The 19,632-nt window shown below is 41.2% G+C and overlaps 2 protein-coding genes across 4 annotated transcripts; one reads left to right on the top strand and one right to left on the bottom strand.

Moving 5' to 3' along the window:
* Positions 1–4,289: 4,289 nt before the first annotated feature.
* Positions 4,290–6,272, bottom strand: LOC141700650 (uncharacterized). Its single transcript, XM_074504363.1, has 2 exons — positions 6,009–6,272; positions 4,290–5,411 (listed from the first exon to the last, which is right to left on the bottom strand). Exons 1-2 carry the CDS (start codon positions 6,270–6,272, stop codon positions 4,290–4,292), a joined length of 1,386 nt encoding a protein of 461 aa, XP_074360464.1.
* A 4,954-nt stretch (positions 6,273–11,226) lies between these two features.
* LOC141700649 (uncharacterized) lies at positions 11,227–18,616 on the top strand. 3 transcript variants are annotated; one of them, XM_074504360.1, is made up of 10 exons: positions 11,227–11,511; positions 12,144–12,236; positions 12,758–12,882; positions 14,067–14,875; positions 14,983–16,277; positions 16,572–16,651; positions 16,750–16,842; positions 16,911–16,984; positions 17,412–17,544; positions 18,370–18,616. In XM_074504360.1, exons 1-10 carry the CDS (start codon positions 11,433–11,435, stop codon positions 18,448–18,450), a joined length of 2,862 nt encoding a protein of 953 aa, XP_074360461.1. In that variant the 5' UTR covers positions 11,227–11,432; the 3' UTR covers positions 18,451–18,616. The 3 variants fall into 3 exon arrangements, with proteins under 3 accessions (XP_074360461.1, XP_074360463.1, XP_074360462.1); XM_074504362.1 differs by lacking the exons at positions 11,227–11,511; positions 12,144–12,236 and adding an exon at positions 12,273–12,504; XM_074504361.1 differs by lacking the exons at positions 11,227–11,511; positions 12,144–12,236 and adding an exon at positions 12,273–12,500.
* The last annotated feature ends 1,016 nt before the right edge of the window (positions 18,617–19,632 follow it).

A 19,632-nucleotide genomic window follows, 5' to 3' on the forward strand; every position in this document is an offset into this window, starting at 1 on the left:
AGATCCGGATCTTGGTATTTGTCATGGATCCGGGTTCTTGACTGCTTTGTCTTTTTTTGGGTGGTGTTGAATCTGGAACTATGAACGTGTTTAGGTGATTGTTTGTGCTTATAATTTACATGATCCGGATCATTGATGTTTTTCCGGGTTGGACTTGCATTAGCGGTCCGAATCATTAGGTTATGGTAAAATTAACATAACGTCCTTGATCCGGACCGCTTAGCAAAAAACTTAAAAATTGTAGGAATCCAGACTAACGCACCTCCGTGTTAATAGGTATATGGTCCGGATCAAGAGGCTTCCTGGAAGAGCTTTCAAATGTTACCCCGGTTTTTCTAGCGACGGGAGTGACCCAGATTTGACCGAGAGGACGCAAATCCGGGTAGAGATGGGTAAAAAGGCCTCTTCTTCTACTGAGATAATAACGAAGTTTCGGTTCAAAAAGCTTCCAGAGAATTATATCCCCTTCACACCTGAGGGCTACTGGACCGATGTGAAGTACCATTTTATGGTCAAGCCTACAGATATTGAGAACGAAGTCTATTACGGGAGGGTTAGATATGATAGCAGCATAACGGCCACCCCGGGGTGTATAACCAGGAGGCCCTTGAGAGGATGTTCGCCGAGTTCCCTATTAGCCGGGATCATTATCAGCTGAAGGACTTATATGCCGAGGTGGACCCGGCTGCAAAATAGACGAGGCTGTCCGGGCTGCATTCCAGTTGACTCCTGATATTTAGTGGAGGTGGCCGGAACTACATGAAAGGATTTACCACCGCCCGGAAGATGGATTTGTCCCGGTCTGGATGGAGCACCTTAGATCCAGGTGGAGCCCCCGCTGCCATATGTTCGTCAAACACCTCTGCAATCACGTGTACAAGATATCCCCAATGCAGATCACTCCCAACGAGATCAAGTCCATGACCTGGTTCATAGCCTGCTGTAATAAATTCGGGTTCCTGCCCACTTTGAAGATTTTTCACCAAATTTTCTATCTTTATAAATCGAGCAAAAAACCCTTCTATGAGATTAGGTTCCGGTTGTCCGAGTGTGGGTATAGTCTGGGTAGAGCCAAGCCTATAATGCACCAGACCTCCTTGAAGTTCTGGAATGGGGAGATTATCCTATTGAAGGGCTATGACCTGGCCTACCTTCCTTACTTCACAATGGAGGGCATCCAGACCAAGTTTGGTCCGGCCATTTTAGAGGGGCAGGCCTTGTCCCAAATGAGGTCCTTCCGCGACTCTCTCGAAATCCAGTCGACCCAGGACACTTTTATGAACCACAAGCTGCTCTTCAAACTCGGCTGTAAGTGTCTTAAGAATACTGATCCGGATCATGTTTTGTTTTTAATATGATCCCTACTGGATCTGGATTAGCACAATTTACTTGCATAGTTTTTCTTTTATTTTGCTGCTTGCTAGATCCGGGTTACATGCTTTTTTGTAGTTTTACTTCGTTCCAACTGTAGTTTTTGAATAGAGTTAGTTGCTTCCTGATCCGGATCACTTGCTCCGTTCGCTGATCCGGATCCGGATAATATCTGTCTTTTGCTTGTTACTTTATGGAAATATCTAACACTCGATCCAGATCTAGCTTGCCCTTTAATTCGGCTTTCTGATACGGGTCTGGGTGATATTTGTTTACTTGTAGAATATTTACAGATTTTTCCGGTATTCGATCCGGATCCTTTTGCCAGCTTTGCTTATCCAGATTATGTTTGCTTAGCCTTGGAGAAATTATTTTTTACTGATCCAGATCTTACGTAATGTCTATGATCCGGACTATATTTGCTTTTTTACTCTTCGTATCTGAATTGTGTTTTCTTGATCTTTTTCCAGGTTTGCCGCATTTCAACCGTGACTTCATCCCCATCATGTCTTCCTCTGCTTATACTGCTGCTTTCAACACTCCGGGCCTTGCTTTTAAAACTACCAAGGGGGCCCCGGGGCCTGGATCCAGGTCCGCGGATATCGAGGGTGGGGCTGAGTCTTCGGTCCCTCAGAATGTCTGAGATCCGGGTGATGAGGCCGGGGACTCTGAGCCTGAAGTCCAGGAGATCCCGGATGATGAACCCTCCGAGAAAGAAGAGGAAGACCTTCCCGACCAAACCTCCTCGGGGCAAAGCTGCCATCTCCAGCCGGGTCATCTGTGATTCATAAGGAAAAGGCCCGGATGGGGACCCCGTGAAGATCGGGACCAAGTCCCTGGTTGACTTAGCCGGATTCATGTCGAGCATCCCCTCTGAGGATGACTGAGATGAGGTAGAGGGCTCCAGTATGGCTACTGCTTTTAAGAGGGTAACTGGCCAATGGGGGCATGTAAACTTCAATTATTTTCTGGTTTTCCGTCCGGATCACATTCCCCACTTATTTTCTTCTCTACATTCTTCCAGGTTGGGAGTGCCATATCCATTTGCTCGGATATCGCTTTCACAAAGGTCCAGAAGGCTAACAACCAGACCAGGGCCAAGAAGATGTGAGCTGATAATCCAAAGGACGAGCTGGACGAGGCCCGGGAGGGCTTCAATACTGTTGAATCTGGATTGAAAGAGCAGTTGAAGGATGAGAGGGCCCGGGCTGACGGTCTTGCCAAGGAGGTGAAGAAGCTCAAGGTTGACCTGGCTGCGAAGGAGGACTTGGACAAGAAGACTATCATTGCCGAATCCAAAGCCAGTGATGTCTATGACTTCGAGGTTATCCAGGCTGGAGTCCCCGAGGTTCGTTGGGCCTGGCTCGTGGCGGAGAGGCACATCAAGTCTGATCCCCTGGCTAATTGAGATAGCTTCATCTGGGAGTTTCTGGTGGCCAAATCAGCCATTGAGGAGGGTCGAGGTGAACCAGAGCCTTATGAGGACCCCAGCCCCAGTTTCCTTTAGATTTGCTTCAGCTTTGTTAAGCTTTCCGGGCCTTGCCCTTGTAATTTCAGCTTTCTAGGATTTCTGATTTCCGTACTTTGATTCTGAACTATTTGTAATATTTGAATCTATCCGGATTTGTGGCAATCCGGATTATGTTTTTAATTTGACTTTGGTTTCCCTCATTTGCATATTTAGAAAATATGGTATTTGTTTACGTTTTTGATCCGGGTAAGATATTCCATCCGGGTATGTTTGCTTTTAGGATTGATCCGGGTTACTAAATCTGGGAATATTCAATACAAAGAGTGAATTTAATCCGGGTGAGAGGATCCTGGTTGCTTTAGGTTAGGAAGTTTTCTAAGTACATGGTTGTTGCCTCCCAACCCGGAATGGGTTTATATCCGGTTCGTGTCCAGGTATGACTCCTTTCCGGGTTCGCATAATTTTAACTTTATTTTGTTGCATGTACTTGGAAAATTTCTTTAACTTAAAGTGGTTGCTTTGGATCCAGGTTGTTTGGTTTTGGGTGGCTTTCAATCCGGGTAAGTCTTACCACCCGGATTGATGGTTGCTTTGTTTTTTAATATAATCAGAGAATGATTTGACATAGTAGTTTGCTTTCAATCCGAATTATGGGGCATATCCGGGTTCTTCATTGGTTTAAGGATGGTTGTAAACCGGGTGTGGCCGCAAATCTGGATTGATAGTTTTTTTTTTTGCTTTTTTATTTACTTAGAAAATAATCTAAGTACATAGTAGTTGATTGCAACCCGGATTAGGTTTCCTTTCCGGGTTGTTATTTGCTTGTTATGGAGCTTCCAATCCGGGTATGGTCCCATATCCGGGTTGGTTGTTATTTGAATGTTTGCTCTCAACCCGGGTATGACACTTTATCCAGGTTGAAGTATTATTTGCTTGCAGTTAATGTAAAATTTATAACTGACTTAAAAAGGAAAATGCTTTCTCATTGATTTTAAATTTTCAACATACAAAAGATTGGATCATAGATTGGTTGCTTTCCAGATGCTACAAGTTTTTGGTTCCTTTTGGTTGCTTTTTCTACTGGTAGAATTTTCTGAGTCTGAGTCCATGCCAGGTGTTCGGGATCTCAGAGTCATCCATGCTCGTCAGCTTGTAGGTTCCTGGCCTCAATACCTATTTGATTCTGTAAGGTCCCTCCCACTTGGGCATCAACTTTCCAGTGTTGGTGGGATCCGAGGCCTCTGTGTCACAAAGTACCAGGTCTCCAACTTGAAAGTTTTTGACCCTGGACTTCTTGCTGAAGTGTTCCCTTGATTTCTACTTGTATTTTTCCATTCTCGCTACGGTCTGGTCTCGGACTTCATCAATTAGCTCAATATTTGTTCTGAGCCCCTCCTTATTGGCTATTTCATCAAAGTTGATCCCTCGATGGGAGGGGGATCCTACTTCAATTGGTAGCATTGCTTTTATTCCATAAGCCAGCTTGAAGGGTGTTTCTCCTGTGCTTGTCCGGGGGGCTGGTACTGTAGGCCCATAAAATATGGGGTAATTCTTCTGGCCACTTGGTTTTGCTTTCCCTGAGCCTCTTCTCGACGCCTCGGATAAGGATTCGGTTTGTTACCTCCACTTGCCTGTTACCTTGAGGGTAGGCTACTGAAGATTTTAAGTACTTGATACCCCGCTCTTGGAGGTAGGATTCGAATTCTGACCCGACAAACTGAGGTCCATTATCCGATACCAGAACTCTTGGGATTCCAAACCTCATCAGGATGTTATCCATGAACTTAATGTAATCATGCTGGTTTATGGTTCTCATTGCCTTCGCTTCTACCCACTTAGTCATGTTATCGATCAAGACTAGTAGGTATCTCAGGTCTCCCTTAGCCCGGGGGAACGGTCCCATGATATCAATTCCCCAGACGGCGAAAGGTATTGGAGATAGGACTGAGGATGGTAGGACCGGGCTTACCCGGGATACGTTGCTGAAGATTTGGCATTGTTTGCACTTTTTGACAAAGTCATTTGCATCTTTGTGGATTGTTGGCCAGTAGTATCCCTGCCTTATTATCTTAAGAGCCAGGGCCTTTTCCGACATGTGATCTCCGTATATCCCTTTGTGGACTTCCATTAGGCAATACTCTGCCTCACCTGGATCGATGCATTTTAGTATGGGTGATGAGAAGGTCATGCGGTAGAGTGTTCCTCCTTCAAGGAAGAATTTCGCTGCCTTGGCTTTTAGTCTTTGAGCCTTTCCTTTGTCCTCTGGAAGTTCTCCCTTTTCCAAGTAGTCGATGAATGAGGTCATCCAAGTCAGGTTATTTTCTATCTCCATGACCTCTTCAGATTCTATACTTGGTCGCTGTAACTCCTCGAAGTAGACAGAGCAATCCAGGTCTAATGAGTTTTGAACCAGTGTTGATAGTGTATCGGCCTCTGAATTCTCCTCTCGGCAGATTTGTAGGACCTGGGTTCTTGGTATTAAGGCGATGTAGCTTTGGACCAGGGCCTGATACTTGGCTAGAACTGGTACCTTTTCTATGTACTCACCGTTTGTTTGCTTGACCACGATCTGAGAGTCACTATAGATGTTTAGGTCCTAGATCCTGAGGGCCCTGTCAAGCTTCAATCCTGTTATGAGAGCTTCATACTCTGCCTGGTTGTTTGTCGCTGAGAACCCAAAAGAGATGGTCGTTTGAATTATGAAACCATCTGGGCTCTTTAATATGAGTCATGCTCCTGACCTTTCATTTGTTGAGGATTCATCAACCTTGAGAGCCCAGGCTCCCGGGTTGTGATCAACTCTGGTCTTTGGATCGATGCTCATGGGCCTAGGCTCATCGTCTGGAAAGTTGCATTCTATGATGAAGTCAGCGAGTGCCTGGGATTTGATAGCAGTTGTTGGGATGAAACTTAAGTTGAACTGACTTAGCTCAACTATTCCTGAGATATCTGGCTTGTGTATTATCTTTCTCAGGGGTTGGTTAGTCACGACTCGGATCTCGCTTTTCTGGAAGTAGTGTCTGAGTTTTCTTGATGTTGTAACCAAGACAAAAGCAAACTTTTCTAGCCTTGGGTACCGGGTCTTCGCATCTTTTAGTACTTAACTTACATAGTAGACTAGTTACCGTTTGCCATTCTCTTCCCTGATCAGTGCTGCTCCAACTACCTGGGCTCCTGCTGATAAGTATAGGAACAAGGATTCCCCTGGTTGGGCTTTTGTTATGATTGGTGGCTGGGAGAGATATTTTTTGATTTCTTCGAAAGCACTTTGGCATTCCGGGTTCCAATTGACTTCTTTCTTGTTGGTTGCTCCCTTCAATAGGTCGAAGAAGGGTAGGCATCTTTCAGCTAGCTTTGAGATGAATCTTCTAAGTGCTGCCAGGGACCCTGCTAGCTTCTGGACATCTTTAAGTGTCCCGGGAGGCTTCATCTCCTAGATTGCTTTTATCTTTTCTGGGTTTGCTTCAATTCCCCGGTTGCCGATCATGAATCCTAGAAATTTTACAACCCCTACTCCAAATGTGCATTTTTCTGGATTCAACTTTAGTGAGTATTTCCTTAGGTTGTCGAAGCATTCTCTTAGATCGTCGATATGACCTGAGATGCTTATGGACTTTGCAATCATATCGTCGACATATGATTCTAAGTTCCTTCCCAGCCGAGTCTTGAAGATTTTATTCATTCCCCTCTGGTAGGTCGAGCCTGCATTCGTTAATCCGAAAGGCAGCATGATATAGGCATAGACTTCCCTTTGGGTGATGAATGCTGTCTTGGGGATATCTTTTGGATTTATCTTGATTTGGTTGTACCCCGAGAAGGCATCCATGAAGCTTAGCATTACATGCCCGGATGTGGCGTTTATTAGCTGATTAATGTTGGGCAGGGGGTAGGGGTCTTTTGGGCATGCACTATTCAGGTCGGTGTAGTCAACACACATTCTCCATTTCCCATTTGCTTTTTTTACCATCACAACATTGTCCAACCAATATGGGTATTTGACTTCGCATATGGTCTCGACTGCAAGTAGTTTCTCAACCTTTTCATCTATTGCTTTCTGCCTCTATGGGGAAAAATTTCTTCTCTTTTACTTAACTAGCTTCCTATCTGGGTTGATATCCAAGTTGTGCATTGTTACGGATTCATCCAGCCAGTCATGTCTCTCGGGCTCCATGCGAATACATCAGCGTACCCTTGGAGCAATGAAACTAGGTCTTTTTTGAAGATATAATCTAGTCCGGATCCTATTTTTACTTTTTTAGAAGGATCACTCTCATTGATCAGGATAGTTTCTGTTTCGACAGTAGCTTCGACCTTGGCTTGATCTTGGTTTGATAACAACTGCTGGATTCGTGCTTCTGAATTCTTCTTCATATAGACTTCAGAACTGGTTGCTTGCATAGTAGGATTGCCCTGGGTGAGGGTGGTGTTTGTTTCCATCTCTACTATGACTTGGTTGCTTTTTAACTCTTCCGAGCCTGGCTTGGTTGCTTGTAGACCTGGGATGGATTCTATAACCTGGACTTCTCTTCTCCTGTCATCCCTTGAGGGTGGGCGATGTTTCTTAACGCTTTGCTATTTGCGATGGACTATGGTCTTCCTTTTGTTGTCTTGGTGAGTTTCGGCCATGACTAGGGCCTGGCTATAACATGTCTCAGCGACCTCATAGTCTCCCTTGACTTATCCTATTCCCGTTGGAGTTGGGAATTTGATTTTCAGGTGTGATATGGATGTGATTGCTTGTATCCTGGTCAAAGCCGAGCGGCCAATGATGCCGTTGTAGGATGAAGGGGTATTGATGACATAAAACTTTATCACATGTGTGACTTGGTTCGGAGCTGATCCGAATATCACCGGGAAGTATAAGGTTCCCTGGATCGGGACCAAGTTGTTTCCGAACCCATAGAGGGGGTCCTCTCAGCATTCATTTGAGCGCACGCTCCCGAGTTTCATCCGGTCCACAGTATGCTTGAAGAGTATATTTACTGAAGATCCATTGTCTATCAACATTCTCCTCACCTCATTATCAAAAATATCAAGTGTTACCACTAAAGCTTCATTGTGATTTGGATTGACCCCTTCATAATCCTTGCTGTTGAATGAGATCACCATCTTCAGGTAGGATTGGATGGAGAATACCTCATTTCCTGAGCCCGGGCTCCTAGGAGGTGAGTGGGAACATCCTAGGACCACATTCACAACATTCTTTCCTCTCCTTAGTCTTTCTTCTTTCTGATTTGTATCCCGGGAGACATATTGGTTTAGGTTACCTTTCTTGACTTGGTCTTCAATAAAGTATTTGAGAGATAAACAATTCTCAGTTTTGTGCCCATATATTTCATGAGAGTCGCATTGCCTTTTATAAGGTCTGCTCTCCGGGGGAGTCTGCATGGGCTTCGGGGGGTAGTAGAATGGTTTGCCTTTGATTTCTTTTAGAATCTCCTCTCTGGTCCTGTTGAGTGGTGTCCAATCTGGCTACTGCCTGGGCTCTCTGGCTTTGCCTAGTTGGACCTGGATCGCTTTTAGAATCCGTCTTGGGACCCAGTCTCTGAAATATTGGAGTGTTCTGAACCACATTAGTTTGTTGGGTTTGTTGGCTTTGCTTGAACTTCTTGTCCTGATGGTAACCCCCTTTCGGTCGGTCATCAGAGTTCTTACTCCCGGATCCTCCTTTCTGAGTCATCCTCGTGGCCTGGAGGATGCCTGTTTCTTTGATGAACCTGGCTGCCATAGAGTTGGCAGCGACTAGGCTTTGTGGCTCTTTGTTTATCAGCTGTACAATGTACCTCTCATTGTGCTCTGGATCCAGGTTCCTTCGGAATATGCTTAGCGCCTCCCGCTCATCTAAGTTCGAGATTTTATTTATGGCTTTCTGGAACCGCTTCATGTAGGTTGAAAGAGTTTCGTTTTCATATTGGCGCATGGTCTTGAGATGTCACATGTGCAGCTCGTGCGTCTTGTTGGCCCGAAACCTTCTCAAGAAGGCCCCACGAAACTCTTTTCAGGTATGGATGCTTCAGGAGGGGATTCTGCTGAACCATCTTTGGGGCCCCCCTTGAGCATTGAGGCGAAAAACCTGGATTTTGTTAGATCGTTGTAGTAGTATATTTGAGCGACCTGCTCAAAATAATTAAGGTGTTCTTCCGGATCCCCCAATCCATCAAATGAATCGAAGTTGTAATGCTTGAGGTTATTCTGTCGAGGGATGGCTTCTAGAGAGTGACTGAAGGGTGTTAGGATTTCTCCGACTTCTACGCCCGAGTCTCTCTCCATCTTTCTTTGGAGTTCATAAATCATATCTTTGAGGTCCTTCTGCCCCTCCTCATTATCATCAGAGATGACCTCAGGGGTAGGCTCCCTCCGGGTTCTCTTGGGTTTGGCTTTGGCCAAGAGCCTCTCCTCTTCCAGCTGCATTCTTTTTTAAATATTCTGTTCTAGCTTTGCTTCTTCTTCCTTTCTTATCTGTTCTCTCATATCTTCTAGCTTCTTTTTTCTGGTTGCTTCTGTCTCCTTGCTTTGGTCTTTCTGATTCTTTTTCCCCTTAACCCCGATTCGGTCAAAGACAGATCTCCTGGATTGCTGGGAGTCCCCAGATTCCTCTTGGTCATCATCTTGCTCATATGCTACCTGAGCCCGAGCTTGTTCCTCTCTGTAGAGCTTGATTGCTTCAGCTAGTTCGTTGCTTTTTAAATTGGCCATATGCTCCTCTGCCACTGGAACATTGATATACTTGTACTGATTCAGTTCAATGAGGAGTCTGGCATCCCGAGGTGTCACTATCCTCTCCAGGACCGTGGTATGCTGTGCCAGAGGTTGGTCTTGCGGATCCTCTCGGTCTACCCCAGGGTCATGTGCCTAAGAGTGATCCAGATCCTGGATCTGGGTGCTTGTAGAGGATCTCCCTGCTGGGGTCTTTCCCGGTCTCGCCATTCTCACAATTGTACAAATGACACTTGCCCAAGAGTTAAGGCTAAAATTACGGATCTGAGGTTGCTTTTTTGAAGATGACATTACCAGAATAACACTAAACAACTTTTTCTGGGTTTTGTTGGCAATATTACTAAACAAGAATATCAGGCTTTAGAGCAAAAATCAATATGAAAACTAGAGTAGATCTAGGTTTCAAGATTATCAAAACTAACAAACTCAAAACAATCAAGACTAATCAACGAGAACAGGCTCACACAAACGTGGCCTAAACTACTGAGCTCACACAAAAGTGGCTTAAATGAACATCATTCATTTTCAAGAAAGGGTATGGTTGTTTCGTTCTTACAGATTTAAGATGTGGACTCTCTTAAGAGTTTGTTGGTGAAGGTGAATCCAGGGGCACCGAGACCCAAAGATGGAGCGCCCTCCTTCTAGCCCCAAATGATAACTCTAGTGAGCTTGCGGCTCCTTCCGACGCCGTGCCTGGACCTTCCTTCGCTTGGTGAGGTGTAGCTGCTGTTGGGTGCCTACAAAACAACACCGGAGGGGGGTTTTGACCCCGCGGCGGTTCCGGTGTAAGAATGAGAGCTTGATTGGAGAAGGTGAATATATACAAAGCAAGGGGTGGCTGAGTGTGTATATATAAGCTGGTGTGTATGAGAGTGTGTAAGAACTGAGTAACCCATAAACCCTTCATCTTTGGGGGTATATATAGCCCAAAGATAGGGTTTAGGGATGGGTACCTTTAGATCAGGATCGTTCCTTGTTGGAGGCAGAGGACGCCTGACTTGGGTAGATCGCTTACACGTGTCCAAGTGAGGGCCACTCCCAGGGTACACTATAGGTAGGCTGGCACGCGTCCCGCTTGTCTGAGATGTTAGTTGTGGGTAGATGTCACCGTCATGTGCCCCTTCTTGGAGGGTTTCGGGGTGTGCATGTGCTTGTAGGGACCCCCCTCTGGTTTGTCTCTCCTGAAATGGATCCTGGTATGAGGGTGATCCGGGTTGGGTGGTGATCCAGGTCTTGGGCTGGCCTTGAGCCTGGGTCTCTCCACCTGAAAGCTATAGGTGAGGGGGGTCTTGGTTCTCCAGCTGAGTCTGTCTCACCGTGGATCAAGGTTGGGCTCTAGCCAGGTTACTTATACCCTATCAAGAAGCCCATGAATAAACATGTTTGTTAGATTGCAAGTTTTAGAAAATATATTTTTCGTAAAATAGGGTTTGCGATTCTGCGACATTTTGTTAATCGTAAACCTCATTGGTAAATGAATAATATAAAATAAAATTAGTACTACTCATGAATTAATATACTATTATATATAAAAACAATTAAATTAAAAATTACAAGGTGTTTAACCAAACAGCCCATAAAACGGGCGAATTACAGCGATAAAGACTCAAGGAGGGTAGGCTTGTGTTAATGGACCAGGCCCATAAGTAAATACCGACAACACAACCCGAACAATTTCACCAGACTCCTAGATTCTGTTACGCACATCAATTTCATCTAAACAAAACAGTTAATTCACTCCAACACAAATCAACACGTAGGGTTTCACTTTCAATCTATTTTCATCAATTCGAATCTGTAAAATAATCTGAATCAATCAAACTGTTTAATCTCAACATATTTGAATTGAATTGAATATTGACTGTTAATTTCGATGGGGAAGAGAAAGGAGCGTCGAGTTGCAGCAGCCTCGGGCCGTAGGGTAAAACTTGATCTATTTGCGGAACCCTCTGGTATTATTTCTTATTTTTCCTTTTTAATTTCATGTTTAAAAGATTATTTGTTTACAGTTCACCTTGATTTGATTAATTTATTATATTATATTGACTTAATATGTTATTAATGGATATATATTGATACATATAAACTTGTGTCGTATCAATTGTTTGAAGCTTGCAGAAACTTTGAATTTTGAGATCTAGTAGTATGGATTACGATGTTAATATGTCGTGTTAGGTTTAATTTGCGTAATAGGTATAAGAATCGGATGTATATTTAAGATTTGACTGATTTGTAGTAAATGAGGGATAAGAATTGGAGGTAATCTAGATATGATTGATTTGTAGTAATTGAAATTGAGTTTCTTTGTATAAGTTCTTCCTTGTAGATATATTGTATTTTTTGAACTTTTTAGTTTTTTTTGTACTGTAGTAATGTGATTGCTGAAATTTGAGCTGCAAATCCTAATGGAAACTAGGATGTTAACATTTGGTGTTAGCTGAGTTTAATTTGTGTAGAAGTGCGAAGAATTATAGGAAATGACAACACAGATTTAAAATAAAATGTTGTAAATTAATATTGAAGTTCTGTATTGAACTATTTGTAAAATATATCTTGGATTGAATGTTTTTGTTTTTGCTATTAGGAGATTTGGGTGGGCCTTCAGCTAAAGGTGAAGTTAGAAGCGATGGCAATTCCAAAAACCGTACTGGATCACCCAATTCACCATCTTCTTCAGGTGGGTTCCGTCAATTTTCTTCAAAGGACTGGTCTATGTAAAGAGGACATGACATGAATTGACCGCCTTATATTGGCGGCATTATTGATTTACTTTGTACGAGACTTCTTGTTTGCCCTGTTTATTGGTAGTTCAATTGCTCATCAGATCCTGTTGGCCGTGACTCATTGATTCAATGAATGAACTCCTGAATTGTTGTATCGTTATTTTTTTCACGGCTTCAAGGCGTTTCGGGGACTTCAACACGCCTGTGTTCCGTCCTGGGTTCGTATGTCTCTGGCTTTTTTTGCTTATACATCACTAACAATATTTCACATGTTTTACAGGTGGCTGTGAAGATCATCCTTGAATGCGATTGTTGGATTCTATTTTGTTATTTTTGTTACAACTTTACTGAATGATATCAGCTTTTACAAGCTTCTACCTATATTCAGTTTTATGCTTTCTGTAATGGCGGATAGTATAAAGTTGGTAGCTTATCATTTTCCGAGGTTTCTGACTGTATAATGTTTTTGTCTCAGGTCCACCGCCGGAGAACCCTTTGTCGTTGCTTGGACAATATAGTGATGATGATTTGGAGGATGAATCAAGTGAAATGGTTAACCATACCGTAGTTGATGCCCCTCTAACGGACGTTGATAACCAGGTAAGTTTAATACCGTTTTACACTTGCTTTTAAATAGTCTGTGTAGTTGCAGGTTTAATACTGTTTTATACTTGCTTTCAAATAATCTGCTGTAGGCTTGTAGCCACTATGTCGATAGTCTTTTTTATCACTCTCTCTGTTTATCAAGCCTTATTTATATTTCTCTCTGTTTTTATACCATAGATCTTTTAAAGATACTATTATATTTGCCAAATATCTAAGCATGTTTTTCCTTTATTCCCTCTCTCTCATCATTTAAATATAAATTTTAAAACATCTGCAGAATTCTCACGAAGTCTTATTTTTACTGTTATCATGGGGGAAGAATTATTTTGCTTGTGTTACCAATTGAACAAGTCCCTTGACCTGTGTAAAAAAATAAATTAATGTCTATTGTTTCTATTACGGACGGCGGGACGGGTTATAAATCTTTAAATATTGTTATATAGTAAAAAAACATACCAGCATTTGTACTATAAGTAGGTATGTACCTATTCTGTCCAGTTCTTAGCTGCCTACATTTCTCTGGGATGTTTAATGTCTTGTTGTTTGATTGGAAAATTTTAAACTAAACTAAAACACGTTCATCGAAAATTTAATTCATTGCCATGGTTTCTAGTTTCTAATGAGGTTGAACAAAGGGGGAACTCTTTTTAACTGGGGGGGGGGATAGCCATTTTTTTTGTAGCAGATTTTGGAGTGAAAAAAATTGTTGAAAAAGAATTTGAAATTTTAGCGAACCATTATTGGTAAAATGCAAGTAAATAAAAAAAGTATTATTGAGATATAATACTAAAAAGTATGCATGATAGAACCAGAACACTTTGCTTTGGAAAAAAGATAGTAAGTTAGAGTCTATAGAAGCAAAATATATTTTTATTTTTTGGTGGAAGAAACTTTAAAAACATGATCTATGGCGTCTTTTTCTAATCAGCGGGAGGTATGTCCCTGCTTCCTACTCAACTTGAAGTTTTTGACTTGTTAAACCTGCAAAGTTCTTCCCTGGCTACTCAGCTACAATGCTAGGGTTACCTTCTTACTATTTGATTTGACATTTAATTTTACATTGTTGTGCAACTGAGAAGTTGTGATACTCTTTTCATTTTTTGGTTATTTTTTATTATGATTAATAGTGCTCTTTAATGAATCTCACCTGCCTATTACATGTATATTATATTATGCAGGAGAAAGTAGCTGCTGGTAATGAGTTTGATCAAAGTACTGGAATAAACTCAAGCACAGAACATGCTTCTCCTGAAATTGGACAACACAGCATACAGAATGGTACTGCTTCAACAGAATTTTTACAGGAGCTGCAGGAATCTAGAACTACACAGAATGATGCTAGTGATACAAACAAGGATCTTGTGGAACAGCATATGTCTATCAATGTGACTCCTAATATGCAAGTGACTGGAGATGTGTGTTTAGGATGGAAAATGGTGCTGCATGAAGAGAGTAATCAATATTACTATTGGAATACATTGACAGGGGAAACGTCATGGAATGTACCTGATGTTTTGGTTGGATTGACATCCGAAATTAAAAATAACAATGATGCCAAAGGAACAGAGAATGCTGTTGCGGGAATACATGAATCAAATTCACTCCCAGTTGTGATCACAGAAGTTTCTTTAGATACCCAACCTACTGTATGCTCAGTTTTTACAGATGAAAATTGCAAAAATGAAGAGATGCCCAATTTCAGATCATACATGGAGCTGTCTACTGATGATTCAAGTGTAATGCCAAAAGATAGTATTCCAGTGTGTGATGTCCAATATATGAATAAAGGATATAACCAGGATGCAGTTTGCGCACTTCATCAGGAACCTCCTTCACCTGAGAATTTAGAGGCTGCTGGAGGTGCTGGTTCTGGAAAGCATATGCAAAATTTAGTGGTTCCTGGTGAGCATGAATCAGGGACAGATCTTTGTTCTCATCTATTAGGGCTGGGCAAATTCTTGTTAGAACGATTAGACACGTTAAAAGGGTATTGGACGTATCTTATTTGTCCTTGACATCTAGTTTATGTATAAATCTATGTACTTCTTTTCTTGTTTGACATTAACTTTTTATTATACTGTTTTTGTGATTCAGATCCAAAGGCCGCCTGATAGGACATGACAAACTATCAAAGTACACAGTAGAAGTTGAGACTAGACTTTCTGATATCAAGTCGCTATCAACGCATGCTTCGTCTTTGCTTCCCTTCTGGTTGCATTGTGAAAATAAGTTTAAGCAATTGGAATCTGCCATCAGTGATGAAGTTCTCCAGTTTTATGAATCTGTAGAAATGAACACTTTGGAAGCAAATGAAAATAATGTGGTGCCTTCTAAAGAGGCAAATACTTCTCATGATGGTATTGGAGCTGAAGAAGTTCTAAAAGAGCAGCACGGTGAAGCTGACAATAGTGTAATTGTCAAGAACAATCTTCTTACATCGATTGTGCATGTCAGTTCTCCTTCTGATAGCCATCCAGAAGGAAAATGTGAAGTTCACGAGGCTGCAGTAGCTGATGAGTTAACTCCCATGGCCATGGTTCATTCTGAGGAAGACGTAGACATGGATGTAGAAATGGAACTTGAAGATGTAGTTCCTGCTAGTGCCACAACTTATACCGCATTGGAGCAGCAGCCAGTTTGGCCAAATCTTGCTACAGAACAGGAAGGTGCTGGTATTCCCCCTCCACCAGATGATGACTGGATCCCTCCTCCACCTCCGGATGACGAACCTTTCCCACCTCCACCTCCTGATAATGAACCTGCTCCACCCCTACCTCCAGAAGAGCTACCTGAGACCTTGTATTCCGTGCCACTACCTGCTCCAACCACAGAACCTTCTTTTTCTTATGCAGCACAATATAACATGCAGTATCCGGGCTCTAGCATTGAATATTATGGTCAGTTAAATGCAGAAGTCCAAGAAAACAATTACTATGTCCCTGATCCTAGCCAATTAAGTGTTCCTCTTCCATCATATTATGACGCTCTGCCAAATGCTTACCCTGCTACTGCTGCTGCTATTGTCAATCTTGGTGAACATGGATCATATTATGGCCTTCAAGATGAAACAGCACCCCCTGTGCCTGGAGTTACCGGTGTGCATGTGCCTGGAGTTACCGGTGTACAGTCGTCTGTCTTCTCCTTTGCAGCTAGTCAGGGATGTCTAAATTCTGATCAGATTGGAAGTAACCACATTACAGTATCTAACGATGGAGCTGATGTTTCCAGTGTTGACAGAGAGCCTGATAAAAAATCTGTCCAGGATTTATTAGCACCTGTTTCTGATCAAGCTGCAGCAACCGCTTCCGTGACACAAGTGAGTTCTATGTCATCAGTCCCTGCTGTACCTGTGGATGTTGCTGCAACAGTACCTAAAGTCACTACCAAAGGTAGAGCCTCAATATACAAAACAGGGAAACAAAGTGCATGCATATTACATCGAGTGTATGACATAAGCTGCATTAGAGAGTACTTTTAGCTGCTGATTGAGTCTAATTATATTTATTGGTAAAACTTTGACGTATCACTTCCTTGTTGACTTATGATTCTAATTCTAGCTCGTCTTTGGAATTGTCAGGTTTTGTATACTGTTGATGATTGATATTATACGCTTGCTGAAGAAATATTACTGTCTGGTTGATAGTGCTGTATGCATCTTTTATAATCTCTATTCGTATGTGCAGTTTCTAAAATTAAAAAACGTGCCAGTACTGTGGGGTCCACACTGAAGTCAAACAAAAAAGTATCCAGCTTGGTAGACAAGGTATATCATCTATATACTGCACTTGCTTAAATAAAAAATGGTTTTACCCTGAATATGTATTATGCAAGTCAGAAACTTGATACTTTCTGTTATTATAGTGGAAGGCTGCTAAAGAGGAGTTGCACGAGGAGGAAGACGAATCCGAAAATGCTTACGAGATGCTTGAGAAAAAACGACAGAGAGAAATTGAGGTTTGTGGATGAAGTCAATTCTATTTTATTATTTTTAGTAGTGGTTACTGAAACTTGTATCATTGCAGGAATGGCGTGCTCAGCAGATTGCCAGTGGAGAGGCCAAAGATAATGCCAACTTCCAGCCTCTGGGTGGTGATTGGTAAGAAATAATCACGAGTCAGTTACTAAATTTTGCTTGATTTCCTTCTAAGATGTTTCATATATATAATATATGGGCAGTTGTGATTATTTATGCTGACTGTTTTTATATTCCATTAAATAACTTGCACTTTGCTGCAATATTTTGGGTGTGAATTGGCAATGTTTAAATTTGGTTCTCTTGCTTTAATTCCTTATCTGTCACAGTCGCATTTAATCTCTATTTCTGTCACAGTTGCATTTGCATAGATGCATCCTTCCAAATCAGGAAGCCAGATTTAATAAAGATGAACCGTGGATTTTCAGTTATTGAAATCTATAATAAATGTGACCAGTTTGTAGAAATCAATGTTTGTAGAAATGAATTTGGTACAAGTCTATGTGAAACTCGTTTGCATCGTAACAATCTGGGTTTTTTTATTATTCAGGCGTGAGCGGGTGAAGCGCAAGAGAGCTCGATTGCTGAAGAAATCTGTAGAGGACTTATCAGAGAATATCACTAATGGTAACCAGCAGCCTGATTTGGATAAACTTCAAAGAGATCTCCCATCGGGATGGCAGGTACAAAAACTGATTATTGGCATCTTAATGGTGGACCGTGCCATATTATCATTATTTGGACATTCTTCTTTGCTCAGCTACCCGTTCTCTGAACCGTCATTATTCGTAGAAAAGGTTGCTTGTCACTAAGGTCTGACACAACTCTTAACAGCAAACATGTTAAGTTGGTTTTAATGTAGGAATCTTGAATAGTTGTCATTAAAACTGTCGAGATTAAGGAGTGAATAACCGTTGACAAAGGTGCTCCCAGTGCTAGAAAAGGTCTAGAGTATGATATTAATTTTCCTCTCCCTATACTTTAAACAATAAATCAACTTTCCAGAAAAACTGTTAAACCTCGAACAATGTACATCCCTCTCATGAGGAGGGTTTGGAAACCATACCCCTATTCCAAGCACTACAAGTCTGCAAGCTGTAGAGAGACTGATTATATGACGGGGGTTAGTTTAAGTACAAATTTACAGTATAAAAACCAGAGTTCTTGTTCACCTGTGTCGGTTTGGGGTACGGTCAGTTCACCGGGAGGATCGCCCTCCCAGTTCCAAGTTTTTTCCTGGAAGTTTCAACCTTGTTGACTATGACAACAGTTGCCAGTCGCAAAGGGCGACCGGGCCAGGCTGAGTCAGGTCTAGCAAGTACAAATTTATGAAAGCTATAGAGCAAACCATTCTCATCAATTACAATATCTAGTGAGTACGTCTGCTGCAACTTTTTTGCTGTAATATAAGATAATTCAGTCTTCTAACTTGATGCATGTTATCTTATTAAAAGCTTCCCCAGTCAGATTTTTGCTTCTGCTGTTTCTTTAATCCACCCCTTTGCCAGGTATATTGGGATGATGCATCAAAGCAGGTGTACTATGGAAATTCTGTTACATCGGAGACAACTTGGATTAGACCAAGTTAGGTTGGAAGCATTGAAAGAGATTTGAGAGTCTTACGTTGATGTAGTCCCTATAAATGTTTTTGTCATATACTTTCTCATAGTCTGGGAAATGTAAACATAACTAGTTTTTTTTGGTCAATTAGAGCTGATCTTTCATTTGCATTTAACTTGGAAGTAGTTAATTCGACATCTCTGTGCAGCTTTTGTAGCTATTGGTTAGATTGTTAGAACACTGACACAAATTACGAGCCACAAACCCCAGCAGAATTGTGGAGCTAGGGTAAAATTTTGATTATATATTTTGATTTTTTAATACTCTCATTCTCGTATAACTTCAGAATATTTTAATTTGATTAAGTTTAAAGTTCCATTAGTATCCCCCATGGTTTCAAATATTAAATAAGTTACCTTATTCTTAACAACTTCTGACTAGAAGAAAAACATTAGAAACTAAGATCTTGGTAGTTTATTTAGGATGATAAGACATGTATTATGCTTCGTTTATCATGCATAACAGCATGAGTACAGTTCAAAAATCCAGGTGAGGAAAAATAGCCTGCAATACTCACCGCGAGCAACGAACAGGTAGAAATCGAAGACAACGTGCCCGTTTGAGAAATTTTAGAATAAGTAACTTATTACCTAAAGTAAAGGGTTTGTGTGTTCATGAGTACACATTAAGTACTAAATTCTATGAATTTGGAGTGTTTTTATTGGTGAAATTGATGTAAATACAGGGGTCCAATAAATAATATTTCTTCTTATCGTGTGCCGATGGGCACACAGCACAAAATTCGTAAAGTAAATAAGTGGTTTACAAATTATAAGTAGATGAATACTTATAAGTTATATAAGTGTTTAGATAATTCTACTTATAAGTTACAATTTTTTTGGGTTAAATATCAAGGTGATCACTCAACTGAACGCCATATATCAGTTTAATCATTAAAGTTAACGGGGTATCATTTGAATCACTAAAGTCATAATAAATATCAAACATGTACCTCAAAATATGTGCACGAGAATTAAAATTTATTTAATGGAGTTTTATATATTTTTCTTAAATCCTATTACAGCCAAATAAAAATGTATGAATTCTAGTATTTTACATAATATAGTAAGATTTTTAAAAATTTATCTACTATTTATTTTTAATTTTGTATTCATTTTCTTTATTAAAATAAAAATAATTAGTAGATAAAT

Source organism: Apium graveolens, unplaced genomic scaffold (assembly GCF_009905375.1).
Source record: "Apium graveolens cultivar Ventura unplaced genomic scaffold, ASM990537v1 ctg2654, whole genome shotgun sequence".
Taxonomy (NCBI): Eukaryota; Viridiplantae; Streptophyta; class Magnoliopsida; order Apiales; family Apiaceae; genus Apium; species Apium graveolens.

Excerpts from the sequence above, each read along its gene's own strand:
- LOC141700650 (XM_074504363.1), bottom strand. The coding sequence starts at position 6,272 with ATGAAGCCTCCCGGGACACTTAAAGATGTCCAGAAGCTAGCAGGGTCC. Across the intron at positions 5,412-6,008 it reads ACTTATCAGCAGGAGCCCAG|ATCGTGGTCAAGCAAACAAA; the intron begins GTAGTTGGAGCA and ends AGTGACTCTCAG.
- LOC141700649 (XM_074504360.1), top strand. The coding sequence starts at position 11,433 with ATGGGGAAGAGAAAGGAGCGTCGAGTTGCAGCAGCCTCGGGCCGTAGG. Across the intron at positions 12,883-14,066 it reads TAACGGACGTTGATAACCAG|GAGAAAGTAGCTGCTGGTAA; the intron begins GTAAGTTTAATA and ends TATATTATGCAG. Across the intron at positions 16,985-17,411 it reads CAGCCTCTGGGTGGTGATTG|GCGTGAGCGGGTGAAGCGCA; the intron begins GTAAGAAATAAT and ends TTTATTATTCAG.